Source organism: Capricornis sumatraensis, chromosome 3 (assembly GCF_032405125.1).
Source record: "Capricornis sumatraensis isolate serow.1 chromosome 3, serow.2, whole genome shotgun sequence".
In the NCBI taxonomy this organism is placed as follows: domain Eukaryota; kingdom Metazoa; phylum Chordata; class Mammalia; order Artiodactyla; family Bovidae; genus Capricornis; species Capricornis sumatraensis.
The window spans coordinates 75,848,508-75,875,058 of NC_091071.1; the positions used below are offsets into that span (position 1 = coordinate 75,848,508).

The following is a 26,551-nucleotide window of genomic DNA, read 5'->3' on the forward strand; positions in this document are numbered from 1 at the left end:
GTTTTAGCGATATTCCAAATAAAAGGTCACTGATTATCATAAAAAGTTTCTATGTATCAGAGAATGAAGAGGTTAAAACTGATACGGTTGTACACAATTTTCATTAGCATCCTCAGAAAGAACATCTTAATCCCATTTTTATGTTTTTATCCCCCAAATAACTGTATTTATTTAAAACATTCCCAGATCTCTGTATGAGAATATTTGGTCCTTTCTGAGCAAAGTCATCACTTTATTTAAACAGAAAATCATAAATATCTAGAAAATATATATTATTACCCCTGAAATTTACACAATAGCTCTTGTAACTATGCCATCATATAAAAACATACCAAATAAGAAAACCACTTTATTCAAGTAGTCTTATTTTCTACCTACTAGTCTTGCAATGTCTGATAACACTATACCTTCAACCCTGACCTAGAGTTCAGAGATGGGAAAAGATGTTCAACATGCTATTTACCTAATAACATTAATTTGCTGTGGTAGCACTTTTTTAAAGTGCTATTCTTGCAGCAAAGTAGCTGTAGTGTCAATAAAAAATTAAAAAATAGAAACCAGAAGTAATTTTTGTTCCTAGTTGTGCCATTTCACTCATACTGCAGTTTCAGGCAAGTCACTTGCTGCAGTTTCCAGAACTGTTAAGTGGGGATAGCAACGTCTGTCTCTGCAAACTCTTGAAAGGCTTGACCCAGTCTCAGTAAACAAAAGTGTTTCACACGGTGTTATAGTACAAAGTCTTTTTATTAATCATCCACCTATAAAATTCAACAGTTCTTGACAGTGAGCTTGATTGCTCAGCACAGACAGAGACAAAAAGAACTTAGAGATCATGGAATATTTATAAACTCATTATAGAGATAAGGAAATTGAAAATTCCCTGGTTGAGTCACTTGATTAAGATCATCAAAAGCACAAAAAGCCAGAAGTCTCAGCTTGGAGCACAGAGCCTTAACCAGGACACGGGTGACTCCCATTTGTAACATTCTTTAAGAAAAGGATCTCCATTACCTTCCCTGGACATTGATTTTATCTTCACTGGTGGTTTTTCTCTACCAGGAACAGTAATTCTCCTAATGTCACCCTGATAGTGAATAGCCAGACCAGGGACGTGAACTCAAATCTGCCTGGCTCCAGAGCCTGAGCCACTGTGGTAGGTAGTTAATTACACACATGCTCACTCAGCCTCCCAAGAGAAAAGGCAGAGAAGGGGGTGGCAAGCCCTGCCAGAAGGAAATGTGCTGAGACATGTTAGATTTTTAGGCCTGGAAAGCCAGAGCCAGTGGCTGCCTGGCTCAAAGTTGTACATTTTGATACATGGAAACTGACAAGCAGTTAAGAGTTTACCAAGCTCTTTAGAATTTAGAAAAGGAGAAGTGTAGTTCCCAGTTATAGTTGCAATTTAACAGGCAATATTAAAATGCTAAACACCAAGATTTTAATTGTATTATATCAAATAGATACTATTTAAATTGATTTTTCATCCTTAGCCTTTTGTTAAAAGAGAGGAAATCACCATTATTTGAATGGCATTTAAATTTTAAATCACATGGGTATTTTTTAACACCACTGATACTTTAATGACCTAAAAGGGAATATTCTCTTCCAATGAGTCGGAAAACTTACTGCCAATCAGTAACAGATTACATAATAAAGAACAGAAATTCACTTTGACAAAAGGGCATCTTAAAAAGTGAAGGAGAAAGTGGGTTTTAGACAACATGGTGCTGACTTATCTAAATGTGTAGCTTGAAGTTTGGATGGGTACTGAGAAGTTGGCCCTCCTGCATGTCCGCTGTACTAAATATTTTATAGATCCACATGCCATGCTTGTTTCTCCAGGCCTTATCTTTATCCTAGAAAGTATGCATATTAATTAGAAAGTCTATGCCTAGAAATGTTTACGATGATATAGACATATAACGCCATTTATAAGAGACATGTGATATGCAATAAACAGGAGGCATTTATTACAGTAACACTTGATAACATGAATAGTTATACTACCACTTCATTTGAGTATGTCATTTATTTTACATGTTATAAATTTCATGAGCATTCTTTACATATAAAAATAGCTATGATTACCATGGTTATCAAAAACTATATAGTAAAGCTTTTAATTAAATTTAACTGACAAACGCTCATGAAGCAATTTCAATGGACAAAATGAATCCTGTAAGTTTTGCAAAGATGGGCTCAATAAAGGACAGAAATGGTATGGACCTAACAGAAGCAGACGATATTAAGAAGAGGTGACAAGAATACACAGAAGAAGTGTACAAAAAAGATCTTCATGAACAACATAATCATGGTGGTGTGATCACTCACCGAGAACCAGACATCCTGGAATGTGAAGTCAAGTGGGCCTCAGAAAGCATCACTACCAACAAAGCTAGTGGCGGTGATGGAATTCCAGTTGAGCTGTTTCAAATTCTGAAAGATGATGCTGTGAAAGTGCCGCACTCAATATGCCAGCAAACTTGGAAAACTCAGCAGTGACCAAAGGACTGGAAACGGTCAGTTTTCATTCCAATCCCAAAGAAAGGCAATGCCAAAGAATGCTCAAACTACCACACAATTGCACTCATCTCACATGCTAGTAAAGTAATACTCAAAATTCTCCAAGCCAGGCTTCAGCAATACATGAACCATGAACTTCCAGATGTTCAAGCTGATTTTAGAAAAGGCAGAGGAACCAGAGATCAAGTTGCCAACATCCGATGGATCATGGAAAAAGCAAGAGAGTTCCAGAAAAACATCTATTTCTGCTTGATTGACTATGCCAAAGCCTTTGACTGTGTGGATCACAATAAACTGTGGGAAATTCATCAAAAGATGGGAATACCAGACCACCTGACCTGCCTCTTGAGAAGCCTATATGCAGGTCAGGAAGCAACAGTTAGAACTGGACATGGAACAATGGACTGGTTCCAAATAGGAAAAGGAGTACGTCAAGGCTGTATATTGTCACCCTGCTTATTTAACGTCTATGCAGAGTACATCATGAGAAACGTTGGACTGGAAGAAACACAAGCTGGAATCAAGACTGCTGGGAGAAATATCTCACCTCAGATATGCAGATGACAACACCCTTATGGCAGAAAGTGAAGAGGAGCTAAAAAGCCTCTTGATGAAAGTGAAAGAGGAGAGTGGAAAAGTTGGCTTAAATCTCAACATTCAGAAAACGAAGATCATGGCATCTGGTCCCATCACTTCATGGCAAATAGATGGGGAAACAGTGGAAACAGTGTCAGTCTTTATTTTTCGGGGCTCCAAAATCGCTGCAGATGGTGGTTGCAGCCATGAAATTCAAAGATGCTGACTCCTTGGAAGGAAAGTTATGACCAACCTAGACAGCATATTCAAAAGCAGAGACATTACTTTGCCAACAAATGTCCATCTAGTCAAGGCTATGGTTTTTCCAGTAGTCATGTATGGATGCGAGAGTTGGACTGTGAAGAAAGCTGAGTGCCGAAGAATTGATGCTTTTGAACTGTGGTGTTGGAGAAGACTCTTGAGAGTCCCTTGGACTACAAGAAGATCCAACCAGTCCATTCTAAAAGCGATCAGTCCTGGGTGTTCTTTGGAAGGACTGATGCTGAAGTTGAAACTCCAGTACTTTGGCCACCTCATGTGAAGAGTTGACTCATTGGAAAAGACTTTGATGCTGGGAGGGATGGGGGCAGGAGGAGAAGGGGATGACAGAGGATGAGGTGTCTGGATGGCATCACTGACTCGATGGACATGAGTTTGAGTGAACTCCAGGTGCTGGTGATGGACAGGGAGGCCTGGCGTGCTGCAATTCATGGAGTCGCAAAGAGTCAGACATGACTGAGCGACTGAACTGAACTGAACTGAAGTTTTATAATTACATATATTAGACATTATACTAAACATGAAATCAATTAAAAACTGTTCAAATATTTTCCTATGTATACCTTTGTCTTCAAAAAGAAAAAAGCTTTCGAATTAAAAAAAATCGAGAATTTTTCATAAAATAGTGATTTCTAATGCTTGCTTCAGCAGTACCTATACTAAAATTGGAAGGATACAGAGAAGATTATCATGGCCCCTGCACAAGAATGGCATGCAAATTTGTGAAGCATTCCATATTTTCATTACCAATGGTATTTTTCACAGAATGAGAACAAAATATTTTACATTTGTATGGAAATACAAAAGATCCCCCAAAGCCAAAGCAATCTTAAGAAAGAAAATTGGAGCTGGAGGAATCAACCTTCCTGACTTCAGATTACACTACAAATCTACAGTTATCAAGACTATTTGGTACCAGCACAAAAGCAGAAATATAGATCAATGGAACAAGATAGAAAGCTCAGAGAAAAGCCCACACATCCGTGACAAAGGAGGCAGGAATATACAATGGAGAAAAGACAGCTTCATTAACAAGTTGTGCTGGGAAAACTGGACAGCTACGTGTAAAGAATGACATTAGAACATTTCTTATGAAGAAGGCAATGGCACCCCACTCCAGTACTCTTGCCTGGAATATCCCACGGACAGAGGAGCCTGGTAAGCTGCAGTCCATGGGGTCACGAAGAGCCGGACACGACTGAGCGACTTCACTTTCACTTTTTACTTTCATGCATTGGAGAAGGACATGGCAACCCACTCCAGTACTCTTGCCTGGAACATCCCATGGACGGAGGAGCCTGGTGGGCTGCAGCCCATGTGGTCGCACAGAGTTGGACACGACTGAAGTGACTTAGCAGCAGCAGCAGAACACGTCTTAACACTATACACAAAGATAAACTCAAAATCGATTAAAAATTTAAATGTAAGGCCAGAAACTATAAAATGCTTTGGGAAAAACATAGGCAGAACACCCTTTGACATAAATCACAGCATTACCCTCTTTGATCCAATTCAGAGTACTGAAAATAAAAACAAAAATAAACAAATAGGATCTAATTAAACTTAAAAGCTTTTGCACAGCAAAGGAAACTAAAAACAAGATGGAAAAAAAAAATCTCAGAATAGGAGAAATTAATTGCAAACAAAACAACTGACAAAGGATTGATCTCCAAAATATATAAACAGTTCAATGTCAGAAAAATAAACAACCTAATCAAAAAGTGAGCAGAAGACCTAAACAGACTCCTCCAAGAAGACATACAGATGGACAATAAACACATGAAAAGATGCCCAACATCACTCATTATTCAGTTTAGTTCAGTGGCTCGGTCGTGTCTGACTCTTTGTGACCCCATAGATTGCAGCATGCCAGGCTTCCCTGTCCATCACCAACTTCCAGAGCTTGCTCAAACTTTTGTCCATCGAGTCAGTGATGCCATCCAACCATCTCATACTCTGTCATCCCCTTCTCCTCCTACCTTCAATCTTTCCTAGCATCAGGGTCTTTTCAAATGAGTCAGTTATTTGAATCAGGTGGCCAAAGTATTGTAGTTTCAGCTTCAGCATCAGTCCTTCCAATGAATATTCAGGACTGATTTCCTTTAGGATTGACTAGTTTGATCTCCTTGCAGTCCAAAGGACTCTCAAGAGTCTTCTGCAGTACCACTGTTCAAAAGCATCAATTCTTCAGTGCTCAGCTTTCTCTATAGTCCAACTCTCATATTCATACATGACCACTGCAAAAATCATAGCCTTGACAAAGTGGACATTTGTCAGCAAAGTAACATCTCTGCTTTTTATTATGCTGTCTAGGTTGGTCATAGCTTTTGTTCCAAGAAGCAAGCGTCTTTTAATTTCATGGCTGTAGTCACCATCTGCAGTGATTTTGGAGCCTAAGAACACAAAGCCTCTCACTGTTTCCACTGTTTCCCCATCTATTTCCCATGAAGTGAAGGGACTGGTTGGCATGATTTTAGTTTTCTGAACGTTGAGCTTTAAGCCAACTTTTTCACTCTCTTCTTTCACTTTCATCAAGAGTCTCTTTAGTTCTTCTTCACTTTCTGCCATAAGGGTGGTGTCATCTGCCTATCTGAGGTTATTGATATTTCTCCCGGCAGTCTTGATTCCAGCTTGTGCTTCTTCCAGCCCAGCGTTTCTCATGATGTACTCTGCATAGAAGTTAAATAAGCAGGGAGACAATATTCAGCCTTGATGTACTCCTTTCCAGATTTGGAACCAGTCTGTTGTTCCATGTCCAGTTCTAACTGTTGCTTCTTGACCTGCAGGTATCTCAGGAGGCAGTTAGGTGGTCAATGGCCATCATCAAAAAATCTACAGAAAATAAATGTTTGAGAGGTTGTGGATAAAAGGGAGCCCTCTTGCACTATTCCTGGGAACATAAATTGATACAACCTCTCAGAGAACAGTATGGAGATTCCTGAAGACAACTAGGAATAAAACTACCATATGACCCAGCAATCCCACTACTGGGCATATACTCTGAGGAGACCACAATTCAAAAAAACACATTCACCCTAATGTTCCCACTGCAGTGCTATTTATAATAGCCAGGACATAAAAGAAACCTAGATGTTCATTGACAGATGAGTGAATAAAGAATTTGTGATACATTTATATAATGGAATATTACTCAGCTATAAAAAGGAAAGAATTTTAGTCAGTTGTAGTGAATTGGATGAAAATAAGCCTGTTTTGGTCTTCCCAGGTAGTGCTAGTAAAGGACCCACCTGCCAATGCAGAAGACGTAAAAGACGTGGGTTCAAGCCCTGGTTCGGGAAGACCCCCTGGAGGAGGACATGGCAACCCACTCCAGTATTCATGCCTGGAGAATCCCAGGGACAGGGGAGCCTGGTGGGCTGCCGTCTCTGGGGTCGCACAGAGTCGGACACGACTGAAGTCACATAGCAGCAGCAGCAGCAGCAGCATATATATAGTTATGAGTCATTTGCAAAGTTGTATGGTAGAAACCAACACAACACTGTAAAGCAACTGCCCTCCAATCAAAAAAAAAAAAAAAGGAGAAAAATAGCGATTTCTATATTAAAGAAACTAACATTTCAACAAATATGTGTCTAGTGAATTGACTTCTTTTCACCTGTGAAACAACTGTTGAAGAATAAGAGGGGACGGACAAGCAGATATGCCAGTGATAAAGAGAGAGGCAGTAGTGACTAAAGGAAAACACCTGGCCTAGGAGTCCTGGCAGCGAAGAAAAGAAAGATTTTTGGTATTTTGAGATAAAGCTCTTATGGAGCTTTTATTATAGGGAAATCTGAATGCCAACAACACTTTCTGTTTTAACTCATTGATGGGAACTCTGTGAATGATAAAGCTATAAAACACTGTATGAAGATGAAACAATAGGAAACTATTATGCCTTCCTATGGTGGGTCAGTGATAAAGAATCTGCCTGCCAGTGCAGGAGACATGGGTTCGATCCCTGGTTCGGAAAGATTGCCTAGAGAAGGAAATGGCAACTCACTCCAGTATTCTTGTCAGGGGAATCCCATGGCCAGAACAGCCTGGCAGGCTACAGTCCCTGGGGTCGCAAAAGAGTTGGATATGACTTAGCCACTAAACAACAAATATATTTCAGAATATAGCCACAATCCCAATTTTTAACTCCCTGATGTCATCAATAAACTCATACATAAATATCTAAATAAAACATTTGCTTGCTTGAGATTAAATAGCTTCGAGAAATATAAAGTCTGAAGTAAGAGTACATCATGAGAAATGCTGGGCTGGATGAAGCACAAGCTGGAATCAAGATTGCTGGGAGAAATGTCAATAACCTCAGATAGGCAGATGACACCACTCTTATGGCAGAAAGTGAAGAAGAACTAAAGAGCCTTTTGATGAAAGTGAAAGAGGAGAGTGAAAAAGTTGGCTTAAAGCTCAACATTCAGAAAATGAAGATCATGGCATTCAGTCCCATCACTTCATGGCAAATAGATGAGAAAACAGTGGAAACTGTGACAAGCTTTGTTTTCTTGGGCTCCCAAATCATTGCAGATGGTGATTGCAGCCATCAAATTAAAAGACGTTTACCCCTTGGAAGGAAAGTTATGACCAACATAGACAGAATAATAAAAAGCAGAGACATTACTTTGCTGACAAAGGTCTGTTTTGTTAAGGTTATGGTTTTGATGTGAGAGTTGGACTAAAAAGAAAGCTGAGTGCTGAAGAATTGATGCTTTTGAACTGTGGCATTAGAGAAGACTTTTGAAAGTCCCTTTGACTGCAAGGAGATCCAACCAGTCAATCCTAAAGGAGATCAGTCCTAGGTGTTCATTGGAAGGACTGATGTTGAAGCAGAAACTCCAATAATTTTGCCATCTGATGTGAAGAACTGACTCATTTGAAAAGACCCTGATGCTGGGAAAGATTGAGGGTGGGAGAAGGGGATGACAGAGGGTGAGAAGGTTGAATGGCATCACCGGTCAATGGACATGAGTTTGAGTAAACTCCGGAAGTTGGTGATGGACTGACAGGGAGTCCTGGTGTGCTGCAGTCCATGGGGTCACAAAGAGTTGGACATGACTGAGCGACTGAACTGAACTGAACTGAAGAGGTCCATTAAAATTGAACACTACCTTGCAACATCTCTGATCTTGCTATGTAAACCACAGACACATACACACACACACAATTTTGGAAGACATAAAATAATCATTTTCTTAATGTTGTCATATGCAAAAATGAAATGCCTAGGAAGATATTTACCACCTCAGAAACATGATATTTCCATTTGAAATAAATCTCTTCAATAGGACTTATACCAGTACAAAAGCCATATCTCCTGCATTGGCAGGCAGGTTCTTTACCACTGAGCCACCAGGGAAGCCACGAACAAGAGCACACCCAAATATGAAGAAAACCATCATTGTTCCAAATAATTCGTAAAATATTTAGGAGGAGACGCAGGTTAAATCTCTGGGTCTGGAAGATTCCGTGTAGAAGGAAATGGCAATCCACTCCAACATTCTTGCCTGGAAATTCCATGGACAGAGGAGCCTGTCCATGAGCTTGAGATTATTTAGACATACCCCAAAATATTTAGACATACCCCAATTTCATTTTCTAACATGTTTTGCATTGCCCAGTTCAACCAGTATATGTCTTTTTACGTAAGCATATACTTATTAATTTAGTATGTAAACCTCTTTCCCTTTTAATATTCTCCAGAAGAAATCTGAGGTCTAGATCATCATTCAGAGGATATGTAGCTAGACTTTCTCTCTCTAGATAGTGATTTTGAAACTAATTCCATGCAGAGAATAAATCTTCTCTCTCTAATAGAACAAACTCAACTTTTATCTGTTCATTTTTAAATAATCCACTAGACCCTTTGAATTGGAAAGACCTTCCCTGACTTGAGGTCCCACTCACCTCTTACAGGTAACCTAGAAGTGGAGTTTTTAAGGATTCCCTTACTCCTTAATAGGGCTTTCCTGGTAGTGCAGCTGGTAAAGAATCCGCCTGCAATGCAGGAGACCTGGGTTGGGTTCCTGGGTCAGGAAGATCCACTGGAGAGTGACAGGCTACCCATTCCAATATTCTTGGGCTTCCCTTGTGGCTCAGCTGGTAAAGAATCTGCCTGCAATGGGGGAGACCTGGGTTCGATCTCTGGGTTGGGAAGATCTCCTGGAGAAGGGAATGGCTACCCACTCCAGTATTCGGGCCTGGAGAATTCCATGGAAAGAGTTTCCATTCCTTTCATTTGTAAAAAGCAACAGTAAATAATGAAACATTTCAAATAAGGTTTCTGTGAGAAACATAAACACAAATAAAAAATACCTGCCATTTATTCTGGAATGTGAAAACTGACTGCTTGTAATAGCACTGTATTTGAATAAGTCATACTGTCACAGTGACCTTTACTGATATATTATTTCCCAATATAAAGCATCAATCTTGCTGCTTAAAAGATCTTTTTTGTGTGTGCAAGAACTGCAGATCCATCAGGTAACAAAGTAATGATTTGCTATCTGTATAGTCCATGGGGTGGCAGAGAGTCAGACATGACTGAGTGACTTTCACTTTACTCCTTAATTCATTCCACAGATATACGCAGAGAACTTCCCATGTTCTGGGCTGTTCTTTCAGGACACAGAATAAGAGGTGTCCCCCGAAACACTCCAGTTGTGTTCTTCTGTAAATGAATAACAAACAATGTGTCATGGGGCCTGGCCCCACCTTGCAAAATCTAATGGGGGCTAAGAAAGGGAGGGGCCAATTCATTATGTGTAGTCCAGAAAGTCTTCCAGAGGATATAACACCTAAGCACTTGCATTAACCATGACTGGATCAAGAGGTCAAAGGAGATTTCCAAATAGAAATTGAGCAGAATCTTGGAAACCTGGACAATTTTGCAGTAGTTCATCACAATGAGAGGAAAGAATGTGGGGAGTAGGATAATTTCCCACTATTATATATAAAGACTTATAGCAACTTTGTTTACTATTTTGCTAATAAACTATGTAACCAGCAGACTATAGGGGGAACAGTTTAGTGCCTACCAAATGAGAATACTAAGTCTAGCCTATTAGGGATTCTGAAAATGGTCAACTATATTTAAGGTAGGCTAAGTCATGCTGGAAAATAAATCGCTCCAATATTTTAGAAGCTTAAGCCAAAACAAGTTTATTTCTTGCTTTATGCAGATTCTGTTGTAGATCCTGGGCTATCCAGGGCAGCTGTGCTCAGGGTAATAATAGGGCATCCCAGCGTCCTTCAGTCCTGTGCCACTTCCATCTTACTATAACCTTCCACGATTGCAGCAGCAAGGGAAGGGAACCTAGAGAACCAAGCACTGGCCTCTCAATGAGTCTACCAGGAAACAAAACATTACATGTCTGCTCACATTTACTTACAAGTTATACCACCATACCTAATTTCAGTGGGGTGGAGAGTATAATCCTCCTCTATACCTAAACCCAGAAAGAGGACAGGAAAAATTGGTAAGCACTCAAAATGCCTTCAGTAGTCATGAAATGTTATGGTAACGTTTTATGGTTCAAATTAGACTAATGGAGTTTACTGCTGCTGCTGCTAAGTTGCTTCAGTTGTGTCCGACTCTGTGCGACCCCATAGATGGCAGCCCACTAGGCTCCTCTGTCCCTGGGATTCTCCAGGCAAGAATACTGTAGTGGGTTGCCATTTCCTTCTCCAATGCCTAAAAGTGAAAAGTGAAAGTGAAGTCGCTCAGTCGAGTTCGACTCTTAGCGACCCCATGGACTGCAGCCTAACCAGGCTCCTCTGTCCATGGGATTTTCCAGGCAAGAGTACTGGAGTGGGTTGCTATTGCCTTCTCCAAAGGTTGAAACTAACTAAAGTTTATTCTTCATCTAGCGATTGAAAGTTACATATCTGATTCATGAAACTGTGTAACCTGTGTCATTTAAAGACTAAAATTCAGATGGATTTAAATGGAGTGATTTGATAAATATAAATATTAACGAAAATGTTGAAAAGCAATTTTTTCTGGTATGGTTCTGATATTATAATCCACATAAGCTACTTTTTTTCTCCTTTTTATACTCAGAGATACACTGAAAGGCATATATCCCGCACAGGAGCGAATAAATATTAAACTAATGCCTCTCCATAGAGACAAAAGGCATACTGCTAGATATTTTGTATGTTACTTAGTTTCAGCGATCTTTGTATCAATCCCTGTAGATTCAGCTACAATGGGTATATAACTGAGAGAACATTTAGTCAAGCAGTGGTTCTAAGTATCAACCTAATTTTTCCCACCTTCCAAATGTTATTGTATCAATAGGGCGAAATGGCTAACACGTGTACTACAGGATGCTAATACCACAGTACAGGCCTCATTTACGACCTTCTTTCACTTAATGTCTCTACTACAGTTGATGGAAATACTTTAAACTGTAAAGTTACTTTCTTCATTAATTCACATTAGTTTTCGGAATGCAAACTTTCTTTCGGGCCCATCAGAAATGGCTTTCGCCTTACAAAACCTGGCAGGCACATATAATAGCACACAGGATTTACAAATACTTGTTTGTCAGGTGTAAAGAATCCCGTAAAGAGCATGCACGTGGGAACTAAAACGTATACACAAGTACATGGTTGTGCCTATGTGAGTCCTTTCTTCCCATAAAACTTTCAAGAGGTGAATAAAACCTGTCATTCGATTCTTAGTTTATAGATCGTTATTAGACATAATAGTCTGATCCTCATGTCACAGCTGTTAAAAGCTAAAAAATTAAAAAAAAAAAAGGAAAATGCCTCTGAAGACAGGACAAGCTTAAACCTGCCACCAATTAGAAAGATCACAGTGTCACAGGTATGCTTTTAACAGGATAGCAACCTCAGAGGTCAAGTTGGGGGAGACGGGGGGCGGGGGAGAAAGCACCCTGGACGGAGATCAGACTGCAGGGAGGGCAAGCTGCAGGCCCCATTCTGAGGGTTTCTCCCGGTACTTCCGCAGCGCCCAGGTCCTCCGCTCCGGTCCTCGCAAGGGGGTACGCTCCCTTCCTCCCCACCTGTCCGTCTGGGCTTCCTGGAGCCATGCCCTAGCGGTGGGAGTGAGAACACGCCGCGCGGGAGCCTCCTTTCGGTTCGGCTCCCCCAGCTGGACCCCGAAGCCCCGGGGGAAGGAAACTACCCTTCAGTGCTCTCCCATCCCCGCCCCGTTCCTCTCTCCGGCTCGCTGCCCGTCTCGCTTTGATGCCGCCGAGCCCCATCGCCACTTCGGGCCGGCCGTCAGGCGGAGGCGGCTGCGAGCTCCCGGGCTCCAGGGACGGAGATGGGGCAGGGTGAGTGAGCCGGCCCGGCGAGAGGCTCCGCACCGCCCGGCACCCGCCCACGGGCAGAGGAGGCGCTGTCTGGCCCGGCCCGCGCGGGGCAGAGCCTGGGAGAGGCTTGCCGCTCTCCCCTTCCTCCCAGTCCCGGCTGGGAGCCGAACGCGAGCGCGCCTGGGGAGCGAAGAGTGGGAGAGGAAGCCGCGGGGGAGAACAGGGAGCCACTGTGTCCTTCTGAAAAGAAAGGAACGCTGGGTGGGAAAAAACAAAGGCGCCCTCCCAACTTTTCTTCGCGAAAAGTTTTCCCAGGGCGTTTTGTTTGTGCGAACTCGGCCGGCGGAGCCCGGGATCGCGCTGCCGGCGTGGCGGCTGTGCCTGTGCGCCTCGCCCCGCTCCTCCTCCTTCCAGCCTGGGCAGCTCCGCTCCCTCCCCGAGAGGCGCCAAATGGCTACCCAGTAACCTCGCGGGGCGGGGGCTGCAGCGCCGCCTCCTGCCGCCACCGCTCCGGGCGGCCGCTAGACCCGGCGGCGGCGCTGCCCGCGGGCGGGGAGCCGGGCCCGCAGGTGGAAGCGCACCCTGGAGGCGGGCGGGCGGGTCCCGGGCTGGGGGCGGCTCGGGCGGGCTCTTGTGCAGCCAGCCCCGCTTGGGCCTCGGGTAAACGTGCGTCCCGCCCTGACCCGCCGGCCTCTCCTACTCCAGCAGTGACGCGCTGCCTCGGAGCCAGAGCCCGCGCAGCGCCCTTCAAGGCGATGGACGGCCGAGCCCCGCGCGTGCAGGACGCTCCGGCGGCGCTCCCGCCGGCCGCACCCGCAGGGTAAGCTTCGAGCGCCGCGTCGCCGCTCACCCGGGAGGTCGAGAGCTGCCGGGCCTTCACCCGTCACCTGGCTGGCAGCTCGCCGCCCCGTCGGCGGCCGAATTCACCAGCCGCGGGACACGCGGCCGACGGGGCTGCTTCCTCCCGGCCTCCTCGGAGGCCACCCCGGGGTGGGGGCTCGGTAGCTTTTGATTGCTTTTCTACCCGGGCTGCTCTGAGTTGCTAAAGGGCAGCTGAATGCCAAGAATTGGGTAAGGACTCCGGGAACAAAAATGGCAACAAAGGGCTCCTTGTTGGGGCTCTGGGAGACCGGCGGACGGTACCTGCAAGTGAGCTACTGAGAAAGGGAAAAAAAGTTTCCTTGGCCGAGGGCTGAGGCTCAGCAGGTGAGCCGTGTCAAGGTGACTGTAAGGAAGAGGCTTTCTGCGAGCGGGTGGAGGGCGACAGGAAGGTGTGCCAGCTGTCAGCCCGCAATGACAGTTCCGGGACCCGGCCGGGTGCGCGCCTCTGATTGTGGGTATGTGTGTGCCTGTGGCCAATTGCCAGTCCCAAAGCCTAGCGCAGAGTCAGACCGCAAACACGGTACATTTCTTTGTACCCTCACATGGTTAGGACAGATCGGAATGGAAGGGGCTGTCACATGGTGAGTTAATATTCAATGGAGCACGTCTTCCTGCCAGATATGCTAATAATCACCTTGCTAAGCGTTTGGGTAAACAGTAATGAGAACAGGTAGTTCTACAAGAGGTGGGGAGAACCTGAGAATAACCTTCGTCTTGGTAAACAGTGAAGGCTTAACATGGGCGCTAGTTGAACTTCAGAAGTGGGAAATCCCTTTGGGAAAGTGTAACATTTTCCTTCAGATGTTCCCCCAATTCAGTTTCTTTTCCGATAGTTAATCGGAACACAGCAGTGTTCTCAAGAGACTATGAACATTCAGAAAAGAATCGGGAAGGAAAAGTCTGTTTTATAGCTAATGAATGAGAGTTGTACAGTTTTCTTGATTTGAGAGTAGAAAAGTCATTTTTATCCCGGAACATGACACACGTTTCCTTAGAAGCAAGTCACAGCATGTTTATTCATCAGAGACCATTCGAACATTGGCAGTTGTCTAGAGGAAACATGGAAAAGTCTCAAAGCAGCATGACTAATATAAAAGATATTTAGTATAATGCTTACGTAGAAGAAACATGCAGTGTATGAATTAATTCTTTTTCTTCCAGTTAGTTATCTTCTCCCCTCTGCAAATAGCTGTATTTCTGTTTACTTCCGTTCCTATTCTTTACCCACTTTTTTCATTATTTAGATATGATCATATATATTATCACATTAGGATGTATGGGGGAAGAAGTTCATTGGCAGGAAGATATTAATCGTAAAAGTGTGAATGTCTAAAGGCAGCTGCAGGAATACTGAAATGTATTCAGGTACCTCAAAATAAAATAGTATTAAATTGGTGGATTTGGAAGTGGATTAGATTAAGGTGCTGTTTGAGCTTCCTCCATAGCTCAGTGGTAAAGAATAATCTGCCTGCAATATAGGATTCAGGAGTGGTGGGTTGGATCCCTGACTCAGGAAGCTCCCCTGGAGGAGGAACTGGCAACTCACTCCAATATGCTTGCCTGGAAAATCCCATGGACAGAGGAGCTTGGCGGGCTACAGTCCATAGGGTTGCAGAGAGTCTGACATCACTGAGCACACACACAGAAACTATTAAAAAAACAACACACAGCATATGCACGTACACAAAATACGCTAGTATACTTTTATGGGTGTTCAGAAGTCAAATAATTCTGTGAGTAAAACAGGCGAGGTCAGATGCCTCTGACATAAAGGAAATGAGAAGAGCTTTCTAATGATAAGCCCGACTGTAGTAAGACACTTCAGATTTTAGTTTTGAGGATTTAAAGGTTAAACTGAAATTCTGTGCTACAAAAGAATGTACAAAATTGCTTTATCTAATTTCTCAAATATGAAGAAAATATATTTTTAGAAAATTTGTCCTGCCCCCTCCAAATTTAAGAAGAGATAAGTTGAAAAATGCTTCAACATCTTATCTAGAATAACATCCCCTCCCCCATATCATTTTACTCTGTATTATTTGGAGAAGTTAACAATATTTGAAAGGTATAAATGTTTAAAAAAAAAATTACTTCTCTGCTTTCACTTGTCTGTCTTGTCCCTGGGTGTATTCCAAGTGCCTGCTATATAGTATTTGTTGAATATGTATTATTCAATATTACTTTTGTTCTTTTTCTCAAAACCCCAGTACATTAAAAAGGTTTTAATTCTGAGAGAAAAAAAGGAATTATCAAAGAGATGGGCAATTCTTTGGGAAGTGATAGGGCCAATCTATATGTTATAATAAAATGTTAGGTTTGGAAAGTACATTCTTTACTAATTAAATCATGATTCATGACTCCAGTAACTTATGAGGCCTAGCTTAGTCCTTATTCTTGAATATTGCTGCTCTAAAGAATGCTTCTGTAAGTACTTTTCCAAGTTTTAGATCCTTGTAACATGTCATTTTAAAGAAATTTAATGCAACTCCTTATTTTACAAATGAGAATCTGAAGCACAGAGACAGTGATTTTCGAAGGCCCAGAGCAAATTAATGGCAAAACCTGAAGGAAAACCCAGGTGTTAATCTCCTAGTTCATTGCATTAATTGCCTTTAATCTTTTTCAGATCACAATATGATACCATTTCAGATGGATTCATTATCTTTAGAGCTACCACTGCTGGTGATTTTACTTCCCAAAGTGGATACATATTTTTAACTCTTTGAAATTTAAATGTCAAAAGCTGACCTTGCTTTGAGGGACCTTATTGGTGTTTTGATTCTGAAACAAATTTTCCGGCATGGCACATTTGCATATTTCTTTATCGTCTTGCAGCATTGGCGCTATGGAGCTAATTGAAGGCATAGTAAAAAATTAAGAAGAAGTGATTTAGCAGCTGCTTCCTTTAGTTTTTATTTGGAGGCATCTTTGGTTCGAAAGCTTTGCTTTTGATTGTTTAAACAGGTCTTGTTAGCTAATGTGTTTTGACTACTTAGAAGCTGAATCCCTTAGCAAAGGTTTCAACATAATCACCTGGATATCTTTAAAACAGGCTCTCACACTCCTACCTATCCTAATTTTAATTGGTCTAGGAGGGGAGGAGGGCATGGGGAGTTTTAAAATACTGCTAGGTGATTCTAATATGCATTCAGATCTGAGAATCACTGATTAAACAGGTATCACCAGCTGAGATAGAGATGAAGCCATAAATGGAATGGTGGCTGCTATTAATCATTTTTAATGAGCTCAAGACCCTAGAGTTCAGCTTTCTTTGTACCTTTTGAAGGATTCCATTTAGATGCTCTATAGTATTGTTTAATTTTATTTATTTATTTTTTTTTTTACTTTTTGAGGAAGTATATTAACTCCATTTTATGATTTTGGAACTGGGGCTCGGATAACTTAATTAACATACGAAGGCTATACAATGCTAAGATATGCAAGAGTAATAAAAACAAGGTCTTATCCTCAAAACTATGCTCTTCATCCCTAGGCCTGTTACCCAGGATGTTTGCTACCATGGATGAAACTGAATGGATTATTTAAAGTGGCCTTATGCATACATTGTCTTGATTCTTCTTAAAACTATGTTTGTAGTATCTTTAAAGAAACAAAATCCGACAAAATTGAATGCATATGAAAAAACTTAAATTTTTGGTTTATGTCTTTAAAGTCATATTTAACATTTTCATGTGTTTGGGATGATTTATCTCATAGTAAATTGGCACTTTTTGTCAGATGACAGATATGTCATAGCTGTACTTATTTTTGCTCTTAGGCAGCAATTAAATTTATTATAGCGTAGTTTCAAATGTAGGATTTTTGACCAAATAAGAAAAATAAAAGTGTTTATTAAGACACTGCTAGACATTTTTTTTCAAAGTCTATAATTTTCTCTGAATGTATTAGAGGGTAATTTAATACTGTTATCACTTAACCTTATTATTGAAATGCCAGTTGTATTTATAAATTTCAAGCTTCATTTTATTGAGACAACTGCTGTAATGCAATTAATTAGTCAAAACTTGTGAGCCCTTATTTTATATAAAACACATTTTTCTGGGCACGGGGAGACTGGCTCCCGATCTAAAGAGCTTTACTAAAAAACTATTTGTAACTATGCAGGAAAAAAAGAAAGTGCTGTTAGTGTAGAAGTGGTACTTTGATATTAACTTTAAAAGCATACTATGGATATGCTTAGGATTCAGAATGTCATGGTTCATTGGTCAGCAAATTTTGTTCAGAAGGTTGAAATGGGCCCTCTATCTGTTTGTATTATGTTTTCCTCCTTTTTTTTTTATATTGTGGTATAATACACTCAAAATTTACCATCGTAACCATTTTTAAGTGTACAGTTCAGTATTAGGTACATTCATATTGTTGTGCAACTGTTATCACCGTCTATCTCCAGAACTCTTTTCATCTTGCATAACTGAAACTCTGTACCCTTTGAACACTAACTCCCAATTTCTCCTCTCCCCACCACTCCTAACATCTGCTCTTCCGCTTTCTATCTCCATGATTTTGGACTACTCTTATTACCTCGCATCAGTGGAATCTGTCTTTGTCTTTTTGTGACTGGTTTAGTGTACTTATTATAGTATCCTCAAGATTCATCCATGTTTATCATATATCAGAATTTCCTTCCTTTTTGAGACTGAATAACAATCTACTTTTATGCATTTATTTATCGATGGACACGGGTTGCTCCTCATGTTTTAGCTACTGTGACTGTTGCTGTTAGGAACATGAGTGTTTAGCTGTCTCTTTGGGACCCTGCTTTCAGTTTTTCTGAAGCAGAATTCTAGATCTTATGGTCATCCTGGGCTTCCCAGGTGGCGCTAGTGGTAAAGAACCCTGCTGCCAATGCAGGAGACAAAAGTGACGCAGATTCAATCTCTGGATTGGGAAGATCCCCTGGAGTAGAAAATGGCCCCACTCCAGTATTCTTGCCTGGAGAATCACATGGACAGAGGAGCCTGGTAGGCTACTGTCTATTGGTTTTCAAAGAGCCAGACACAATTGAAGCAACTTAACACAGCACACACAGCATGGTCATCCTATTTTTAATTTTTTCGAGGACAGCTATACTGTTTTCCATATCAGCTATACCATTTTCCATTTCCCAGAACAGAGCACAAGGCTTCTGGTTTTTCTACATCCTTGCCAACACCTGTTATGTTATTTTTTTGAAAGCAACCATTCTGTTACGTGTGAGATGGTGTCTCATTGTAGTTTTGATTTGCTTTTCTCTAATGATGTTGAGCATCATATCACATGCTTATTGGCCATTTGTATATCTTCTCTTGAAAAATGTCTATTAAAGCTTTTGCCTATGTTTCATTTGGTTTGCTTTTTTTGGCTGTTGAGTTTTAGGAACCCTCTTCATATTCCAGATAGTAATCCTTTATCCTCTACCTGTCTTTGTAAGGCGTTATTGGCACACACCTATATCCACTTATTTGCATATTGTTTATGGCTGCTTTCATATTATAGCTGAGTAGTCCAGGCAGAGATATTATGATCTGTAAGCTAAAAATATTAGCCTTCTCTCCATGTACAGAAAAAAGTTTGCTGATCCCATGGGCCAACTTATGAAATTGGTAAAGGAAGTAGTGGTGATTCCAAATTTATTTACTTGGGAGGGAGGCATGTAAGTATTGAACTTATAAATTAGGACAAAATGATATTTGTTTGCATAAAGCAAGATATTCTTATAGTAAGCGTTTATATTCAATGGTGATCAGGTGTTTCCTCCTGCCCCCACCAGGTGAAAACTTAGGCATGGCCTGTTGGCAAGCAATGTAGAAATTATAACACTGATGTGATATCAGAATATATTTTAAAGAAAAGTTCTACACTTCTGTGCTGGAGATTCTTTCATGAAAAATGACTGATGTATGTAAAAGTGTTTAGAAACAAATGTGCCTAGGAGAAGCTTGACCAAAGGTATACTTAATTGCTATCTAGTTTTTTTCAGCCTATACCTATTTCCAGTTAAGCAAACTGTCTTTATAATAATGTTTCATATGATGCAGCTTTTAGTGCTCTAAAATTAGAGTGACGGTTATTAGAAGGCCTTTTTTTTTAATGACTTTGCTAAATTTTTTCCCCATCTGTTACAGTAAAAACAAACTAAAAGTATGGGAGAAAGAAGTTTCCCATGGCTATTTATAAAGGGCCAAATGTCTTCAGTTTTGATACAAACTTCATATCTGAGGAATGAATCCCTTGGAAAATATTCTCAAAGATTGACTAGTCTTTAGAAAAATCTTAGAGTGAGCTTGTTCCCCCCACCCCATACTTTAAGTTCACATTCCTGCTTATAAATTTAAGTAATTTGGAACTATTTATTGACTTTGGACATTAAAAAAAAAAAGCTGTGGAAGGGAGTCCCTGGTAGTCTAGTGGTTAGGATTCAAAATTTACACTGCAGAGGCCTGAGTTCAATCCCTGATCCTGTGTGCCACACCATACAGGCAAAATACAAAAAAAAAAAAAAAATTAAAAATCTCACTTCAGATGAGCATGTATACTTAGGAGTGGAATTGCTAGGTCAGAAGAGTATGCATGCGTATTCATCTTTTATAGACACAGTCATTTTCCCAAAGTGATTCCACCAGTTTATACTTCCCATCAGCAACATGCGAAAGTTCTAGTTGTTCCACAGTTTTGCTAAGAATTAGTAATGGTCAGTCTTTTCCATCATAGTTTTTCTGTCAGGTATGTAAAAATACTGCATTCTGTAATATCTCAATAAAGCTAGGCGGTGGGTGGGAAATGGGAAAAAGTGCTGTGGAGTTGAATTGTGGAGTAGTTTGACCAAGAAATGCTTTAAATGGGATGCTCATCTCATTACACAGCAAAGAATGCAGACAGGAGAAACAGTTTAAGCTCAACTGGTAGAAAGCCGAAAACTAAGAATTATTTGCAACTTTTACCGTATTTTAAATAGGTACACATCTTTACAAAGGTTACAATTTCCAAGTTTCACAGGGAACAAATGAAGATATTTAGGTATCCTATATGGGGCAGCATCGTGATGTGCCTTTTCATGCTGTGTAGCTCAGACTGATAGCTCAGACAGAGGCAGGCTTTCAGGAATTTGGTGGGAGGGAAACACAGTACATTACAGAACTGGGTCATTTTCTTAACTTCTACTTTCTAGAAAAAAAAGAAAGGGTAGCCTCATTACAGCTTTCAGGTATGTGGTTGTGACATGGTGAGGATGGAGGTTCTAGGTGAGCAGGGAGAAAAATCATCTCTGAATTCCTGTTCTTTCCTGTATGTACTCATGTACCCTTCCTATTGAATGCCCTCCTCCACTGAAAGCAGAGCTTTATAGAAAATGTAAATAAATAATTACTTTTTGAAAAAGAGTATGGATTAATAGGACAGGGATTTTCCTTGGTAATTGCCTCAGGCTTGGAGAAGATTGCTTTGGATGGAATTAAAAGTGAAAATGCCATCCATATTGGATGGGATTTGATTTTTAAAAATAGATAGCTCAGTTGGTAAAGAATCTGCCTGCAATGCAGGAGACCCTGGTTAGTTAGATTCCTGGGTTGGGAAGATCCGCTGGAGAAGGGATAGGCTACCCACTCCAGTATTCTTGGGCTTCCCTTGTGGCTCAGCTGGTAAAGAATCCACCTGCAATGTGGGAGACCTGGGCTCGATCCCTGGGTTGGAAAGATCCCCTGGAGAAGGGAAAGGCTACCCACTCCAGTATCCTGGTCTGGAGAATTCCATGGACTGTATAGTTTATGGGGTCACAAAGAGTCAGATACGACTGAGCAAGTTTCGCTTTCAAAGCGGTTCAGAGTTGAGCCTCTGCTGTGGGATCAGAAAAGGACCTGAGATAAAACACTTTGGGTTCAAAATGTAGATCTGCTTTTAAAATAATGATTTTGATTTTGTCATGTAAGGTATAACTTGATTTTAAATAGGGTTGAATACCAAGGGAATCATAATATGTTTTTTAAACAATAATATCAGTGGAAAAATGCGTTGTTTCTCAATGTAATTAACTTGAGAGATTAAAACTACTTTGTATGCATTTTGGCGTACTTTAAAAAATTACACCATTTCACTTTGTAGCAATGTGATTTGCCGCTTCTGTACTTAACACCAATATTTATTTGCGAGGAAATAGAGTTAAGATGCTCAAATCTAGGTGGGCCATTTATCACTAGTCCTTGACTTTCATCTCTGTAACCTGTATACCTGCTATTACAAGCACATTCACACATGCCATTGTTTCTGGAGAAATGGAAGTGAAGAAGTATTAGAATAACCCCAAGGGGGACAGCCAGAGTTTCAGTAACTGCTATAGTCGTGTATATCAGTTCAGTTGCTCTGGGAAAGCAGGAAACTGAGTTGCTAAATCCAAAAATGGCTACCACTTTGCCTTTCCCACGTCTGATGGGTGTGCTGTAGTTTCTAGATCAATTGAGTTCACAGTGGTCAAGATAATTATAAAGCCATTGAATTGCTTTTCTTCTTTGTGCTCACGTGGTTGCACGTTACACACAAAGTGGAAGTGGCCAAGAGAGGAGCAGTCTCCTCCTCCTTTTTGTCAGGTACCCCAGCTCCAGGACAATCAGGAAATAGACAGGGTCCCTATCTTACGGGACAGCCTCTGTGTTTTGCGGTCTCAGCAGCTCTCGTTATTCTTGGGTGTGCATGGTTCTGTTAGTTACTGGCTGCAGAACTGCTGAGTAACCTGACCTACCTCCCTCTCTTTTGTTTCTATATAAGGTGCCCATTCCCAGGAAGCAGTTAGATGCTTTACCTTAAACAAATTTTTTTTTTTTTTTGCTGTGTTTCAAAAGAGCAAAGCCGAAAGTGACAAAGAATGTTGGCAGGTGGAGAGAAACTACTTTTTACACATTTGTCTTAGTCGTCTTTCTTCAGTTTAAGACAAATTTTGTATCTAGAACCTATTCCAACCTACAGTTTACTCTAGTTTGTCATACATTTTTGATATACAGTCTGATCTGAAAGGAGCAGTGTCCAAGAGTAGTTCATATAATCTGTTCATCTGTTGTGGTCCTGTATGTCTGTGGAAATACATAGGAAATTCACTTTTAGATGACGTTAAGAAAACATAGTCCTGAAGTTTGTGCTGATAACTCTGTGAAGCCTAGGAATGTGTTTTTAGCTAATTTAGTAATTATAAGTGATATAGCCTAGAATGAATGCACTTAGAGGCATTTTTAGAGTTTCCTAATTAAATTTAGGATTACATATGTGTGTGTGCGTGTGTGTTGCACACCAAATATTTTGAACTTTTATTTTTGTGTGACTGATAGTTATTTAGGACACTAAGCAGATTATTCAAGCTCAACTTAGTGGCAATTCTGAAAGTTATCTGAAGGTGCTGAATGAATATTTGCTGTAATTTTTGTATTCTTCCAGGTATTTAGCAGAACACAAGTTGAAGTTGGCAGTGTAGAATATTTGAATGTCCTGGATTTGGGGAATTCTCAGTTTCCTTATATCACTGTAAAATCTAGGCAAGGTAGAGATCAAATTTCTGAACTCCACAGAAAACTGTAATGGTTTGAACACAAAAGCATCCCAAGTGCCATTGGTGTTAAAGGACCAAACAAAGGAGCATCCAGAAATGATGGGCTATACTGAAGGCACATTCAGTGTAGGAGGCAGGGAGTTGTACAGCAATAGCTATTTTTATCATGGACATCTTTGCCACTTACCAGTCTTCACAGGGGATATCATAAAATTTCCTGTCAAGAAACAATTTTTTAAAATTCTGGCACTTAGCCATTTTGCTTTACTAGTTAAAGGCATTTCAGAATGCTATGCTCTCAAATCAAACCCAGTCAAAGCCTTTGTTTATTGTGATGATTGTGCATCCTGGCCTGTGATCTGTGTGACTGGTGAGGGTGTGTCTCAGGGCTGAACTTTGCACACTTTATCTCTGTGGCCCCTGGAGTATTTCCTCAGGATGATACTCACCAGTGCAGCCCTGAGTCAGGGACTCTTGTGAAGGTGGATGGGAGAATATGCAAGAAAAGGAGGGGAGCCTTTACGAGCTGAGAATGGAGGCTTTTTCCTTCCTTGAATCCTGAAAACCCAGTTTAAAATTAACACCGCCAACAAGAAACAGTTTTCACTGATGTATGTATTTAAAATTCTGAAACTGGGGACTTCCCTGGAAGTTTAGTGGTGGGACTTTGTGCTTCTACTACAGGGGGTGTGGGTTTGATCCCTGGTTGGGGAGCTAAGATTCTGCATGCCCTGCAGCACAGCCAAAACAGAAAACAAGTCTAAAATTGGCTATGTCCGTGCAGAAACAATGTTCAAAGTATTTATTTTTAAAATAAAGTGGAAAAAAGGTAATATCTGTTTGTAATTTGATTTTTTATATTTAAATACATTAAGTGTGTTTCAGTTGTATATTGAGCCCTTAAGTGATCTGCTTATGGTTTTACACTTTTGTTTCATGGGAGAAAAAAAAGTGAAATTTCATGGTTTGTGAAGGGGAGAATTTTCTTGACATTTTTCCTTCTTTGGTTAGCCAAATAGAGTCATGCTGAGTTAAGCAGAGGTAATTACAATTTTATTTGGGAAGGTAGGTGAAGAAAGGAACAGGAAAATAGGCAAAATATATTCAGTGATGGAAAAATGAAGAGCAGAACAGTCCTTGATGGGAGAAGAGGAGGCGGTGGAGCAAAATTGTTAGACTACGCAGGCGCTAAACTAGCAAATTGAGGTTTGTAGTCTTTAATCTCTTACATTCAGTTGGTAACTCTGGTACTATTAATTTGTGAAACACTTCTGTGATCTTAGGTTATTAGAAAGCATTTTCTGCCCCCAAATGTATATATAACATCTTCAAAAATACCCTGTATGTTTTGTGGGAGGAGAGATTCCATGAACATTAATTAATAGTTATGCCAATGACAGTTTTCTCTACAGTGTTATTTATAGGTCATATCACTTTATTACTTATTTTTCTAATAGGCAATATATTCAAACGGCACAGAATTCAAAAGAGAAAAAGGATGAAACAGTGAGAGATTCTCCCTATATACCGTTCACTCAGGTTTTCTCCCTAGAGGCAATCATGTTATGGTTCTTACAAACCCTTGTGGGATACTCTACACCAGTGCTGTCCAATGGGAATATAATGTGAGCCACAAATACAATTTTAAATCTAGGAGCTAGATTTAAAAAACTCAATTTAAATGATATGTTACATGTTGTAGTGGTTAACATGCTTCTAGTTCTACAGAACAGTAAAGTTGTCTTTAATAGAAAAAAATATTTTACATTGTCATATTTGAAATGTAGACAAACTGTGCAAAATTTGAATTTTAGTTTCTTAGTCGCATCAGTTACATCTCTAGTGCTGAAAAGCCTCATGTGGCTGGTGTGTACTCCATTGGATGGAGCATCTCCTTACACTCAGGAGGAAATGGGTGTGTGTATGCATATTGTTTCTTACCCTTTTATATTCTATTTTATTACATAAAGGCCTCTATTGTTTTCTCCATAACTGCATGTTATGTCTTTGTAGGGATGACCATAATTTATACAACCAGTCCCTTAATGATAGATACTTGAATTTATTTCTCCCTCTCCTGCCCTTTTACTGTTATTAAGTGATTATTAAGTGTTATTAACCATCCTTTAGTCAGGGTACAATTTCCTGTACTAATACCCTTTCCTGGTATGTTTGGTTGTGAAACCCTAAAAAGCAGAGACCATATTCTTTTTCTTTTTTTTAATTTTTCATCTTCAATGAATTTCTACATATGTGAACTTGTAATCACAAACCGGAGCAAAATATAGAATATTTCTAGGAGCATAGAGTCCTCTGTCTTGCTCTCTTCTCATCGTTACTCTGACTGCTAGCACAATAGATTAGTTTTGCTTATTTGTAAACTTCATATAAATGGAATCAAAAAATTCTTTTGTGTCTGGTTTAGCATTATGTCTGTTAGATTCATATACATATTTTTTGGGGCAGTAATTCATTTGTTTTCATTGCCGTGTAATATTCCATCATGTAAGTATATGTTTTTATTGTAATATTTATAGACATTTGTACCTTTTACAGTTTTTAGCTCTTATAAGCAAAGCTTCCATGAACAATTTTGTACCAGTCTTTTCACTGGCATAAAGATTCACTTCTAGCTAAATAACTTGGAGTTAACCTCAGCTCTCTTTCCCTACATACGTGCATGTGTGCGCATGCACACACACACGATTCTTAATTCCATGTGGTTCTTAACACATGCTAGATGATCACTAAATGATTAAAGATACATTGCTAACTAGTCAGGTACTGTGCGGTTAGTTCAATCTTACTAAAAATATTGAGCCATAGTTCCTTATAGGCTCTGTTATTCTTATATGAGATATAAAGCGTAGCATTTTACCCAGGCTATACACATTTCTTTTCTCTTGTTCCCCTTTTTTAAACCCCTTATTTTAAAAACTGAGGTATAGTTGATTTACAATGTTACAGAAGTTTCAGGTGTACAACTTAGTGATTTCAATTTTTAAAGATTATATTCCATTTATAGTTACTATAAAATGGTGGCTATATTCTCTGTGTTATATAACATATCCCTGTAGCTTATTTATTTTACACTTAGTAAAATACTAAGTGTAAAATACTAAGTGTATTATTTTACACTTTGTACGTCTTAATTGCCTACCCCTATCTTGTCCCTCCTCTTCATTTTCTGCACTGGTAATTACTGTTTGTTCTCTATATTTGTGAGTCTGTTTCTTTTTTTTTTGTTATAGTCACTAGTTTATTTTTTAGATTTCACATGTTAGTGATATCATTCAGTGTTTGTCTGACTTACTTCACTAAGCCTAATAGCCTCAAGTTCACCCATGTTGTTGCAAATAGCAAACTTTCGTTCTTATGAAGTTTATAGCTGAGTAATATTCCAGTGTGTGTGTGCGTGTGCATGCCACATCTTTAAGCATTCATCTGTTGATGCACACGGGTTGCTTTCGTA

At 40.2% G+C, this 26,551-nt stretch overlaps 1 protein-coding gene and 1 non-coding gene across 2 annotated transcripts in view; both read left to right on the top strand.

Moving 5' to 3' along the window:
- The first annotated feature begins 2,193 nt into the window (after positions 1 to 2,193).
- Positions 2,194 to 26,551, top strand: part of COBLL1 (cordon-bleu WH2 repeat protein like 1) — a 177,174-nt gene continuing 152,816 nt past the window's right edge. The window contains exons 1-3 of the mRNA XM_068968456.1: positions 2,194 to 2,255; positions 12,233 to 12,751; positions 12,820 to 13,488. Of these exons, the coding sequence (XP_068824557.1) occupies positions 2,194 to 2,255; positions 12,233 to 12,751; positions 12,820 to 13,488 (1,250 nt within the window). The remainder of the gene's footprint in view (positions 2,256 to 12,232; positions 12,752 to 12,819; positions 13,489 to 26,551) is intronic.
- LOC138077239 (U6 spliceosomal RNA) lies at positions 4,018 to 4,120 on the top strand. Its single transcript, XR_011144703.1, has one exon. It is a non-coding gene; the product is annotated as a U6 spliceosomal RNA (small nuclear RNA).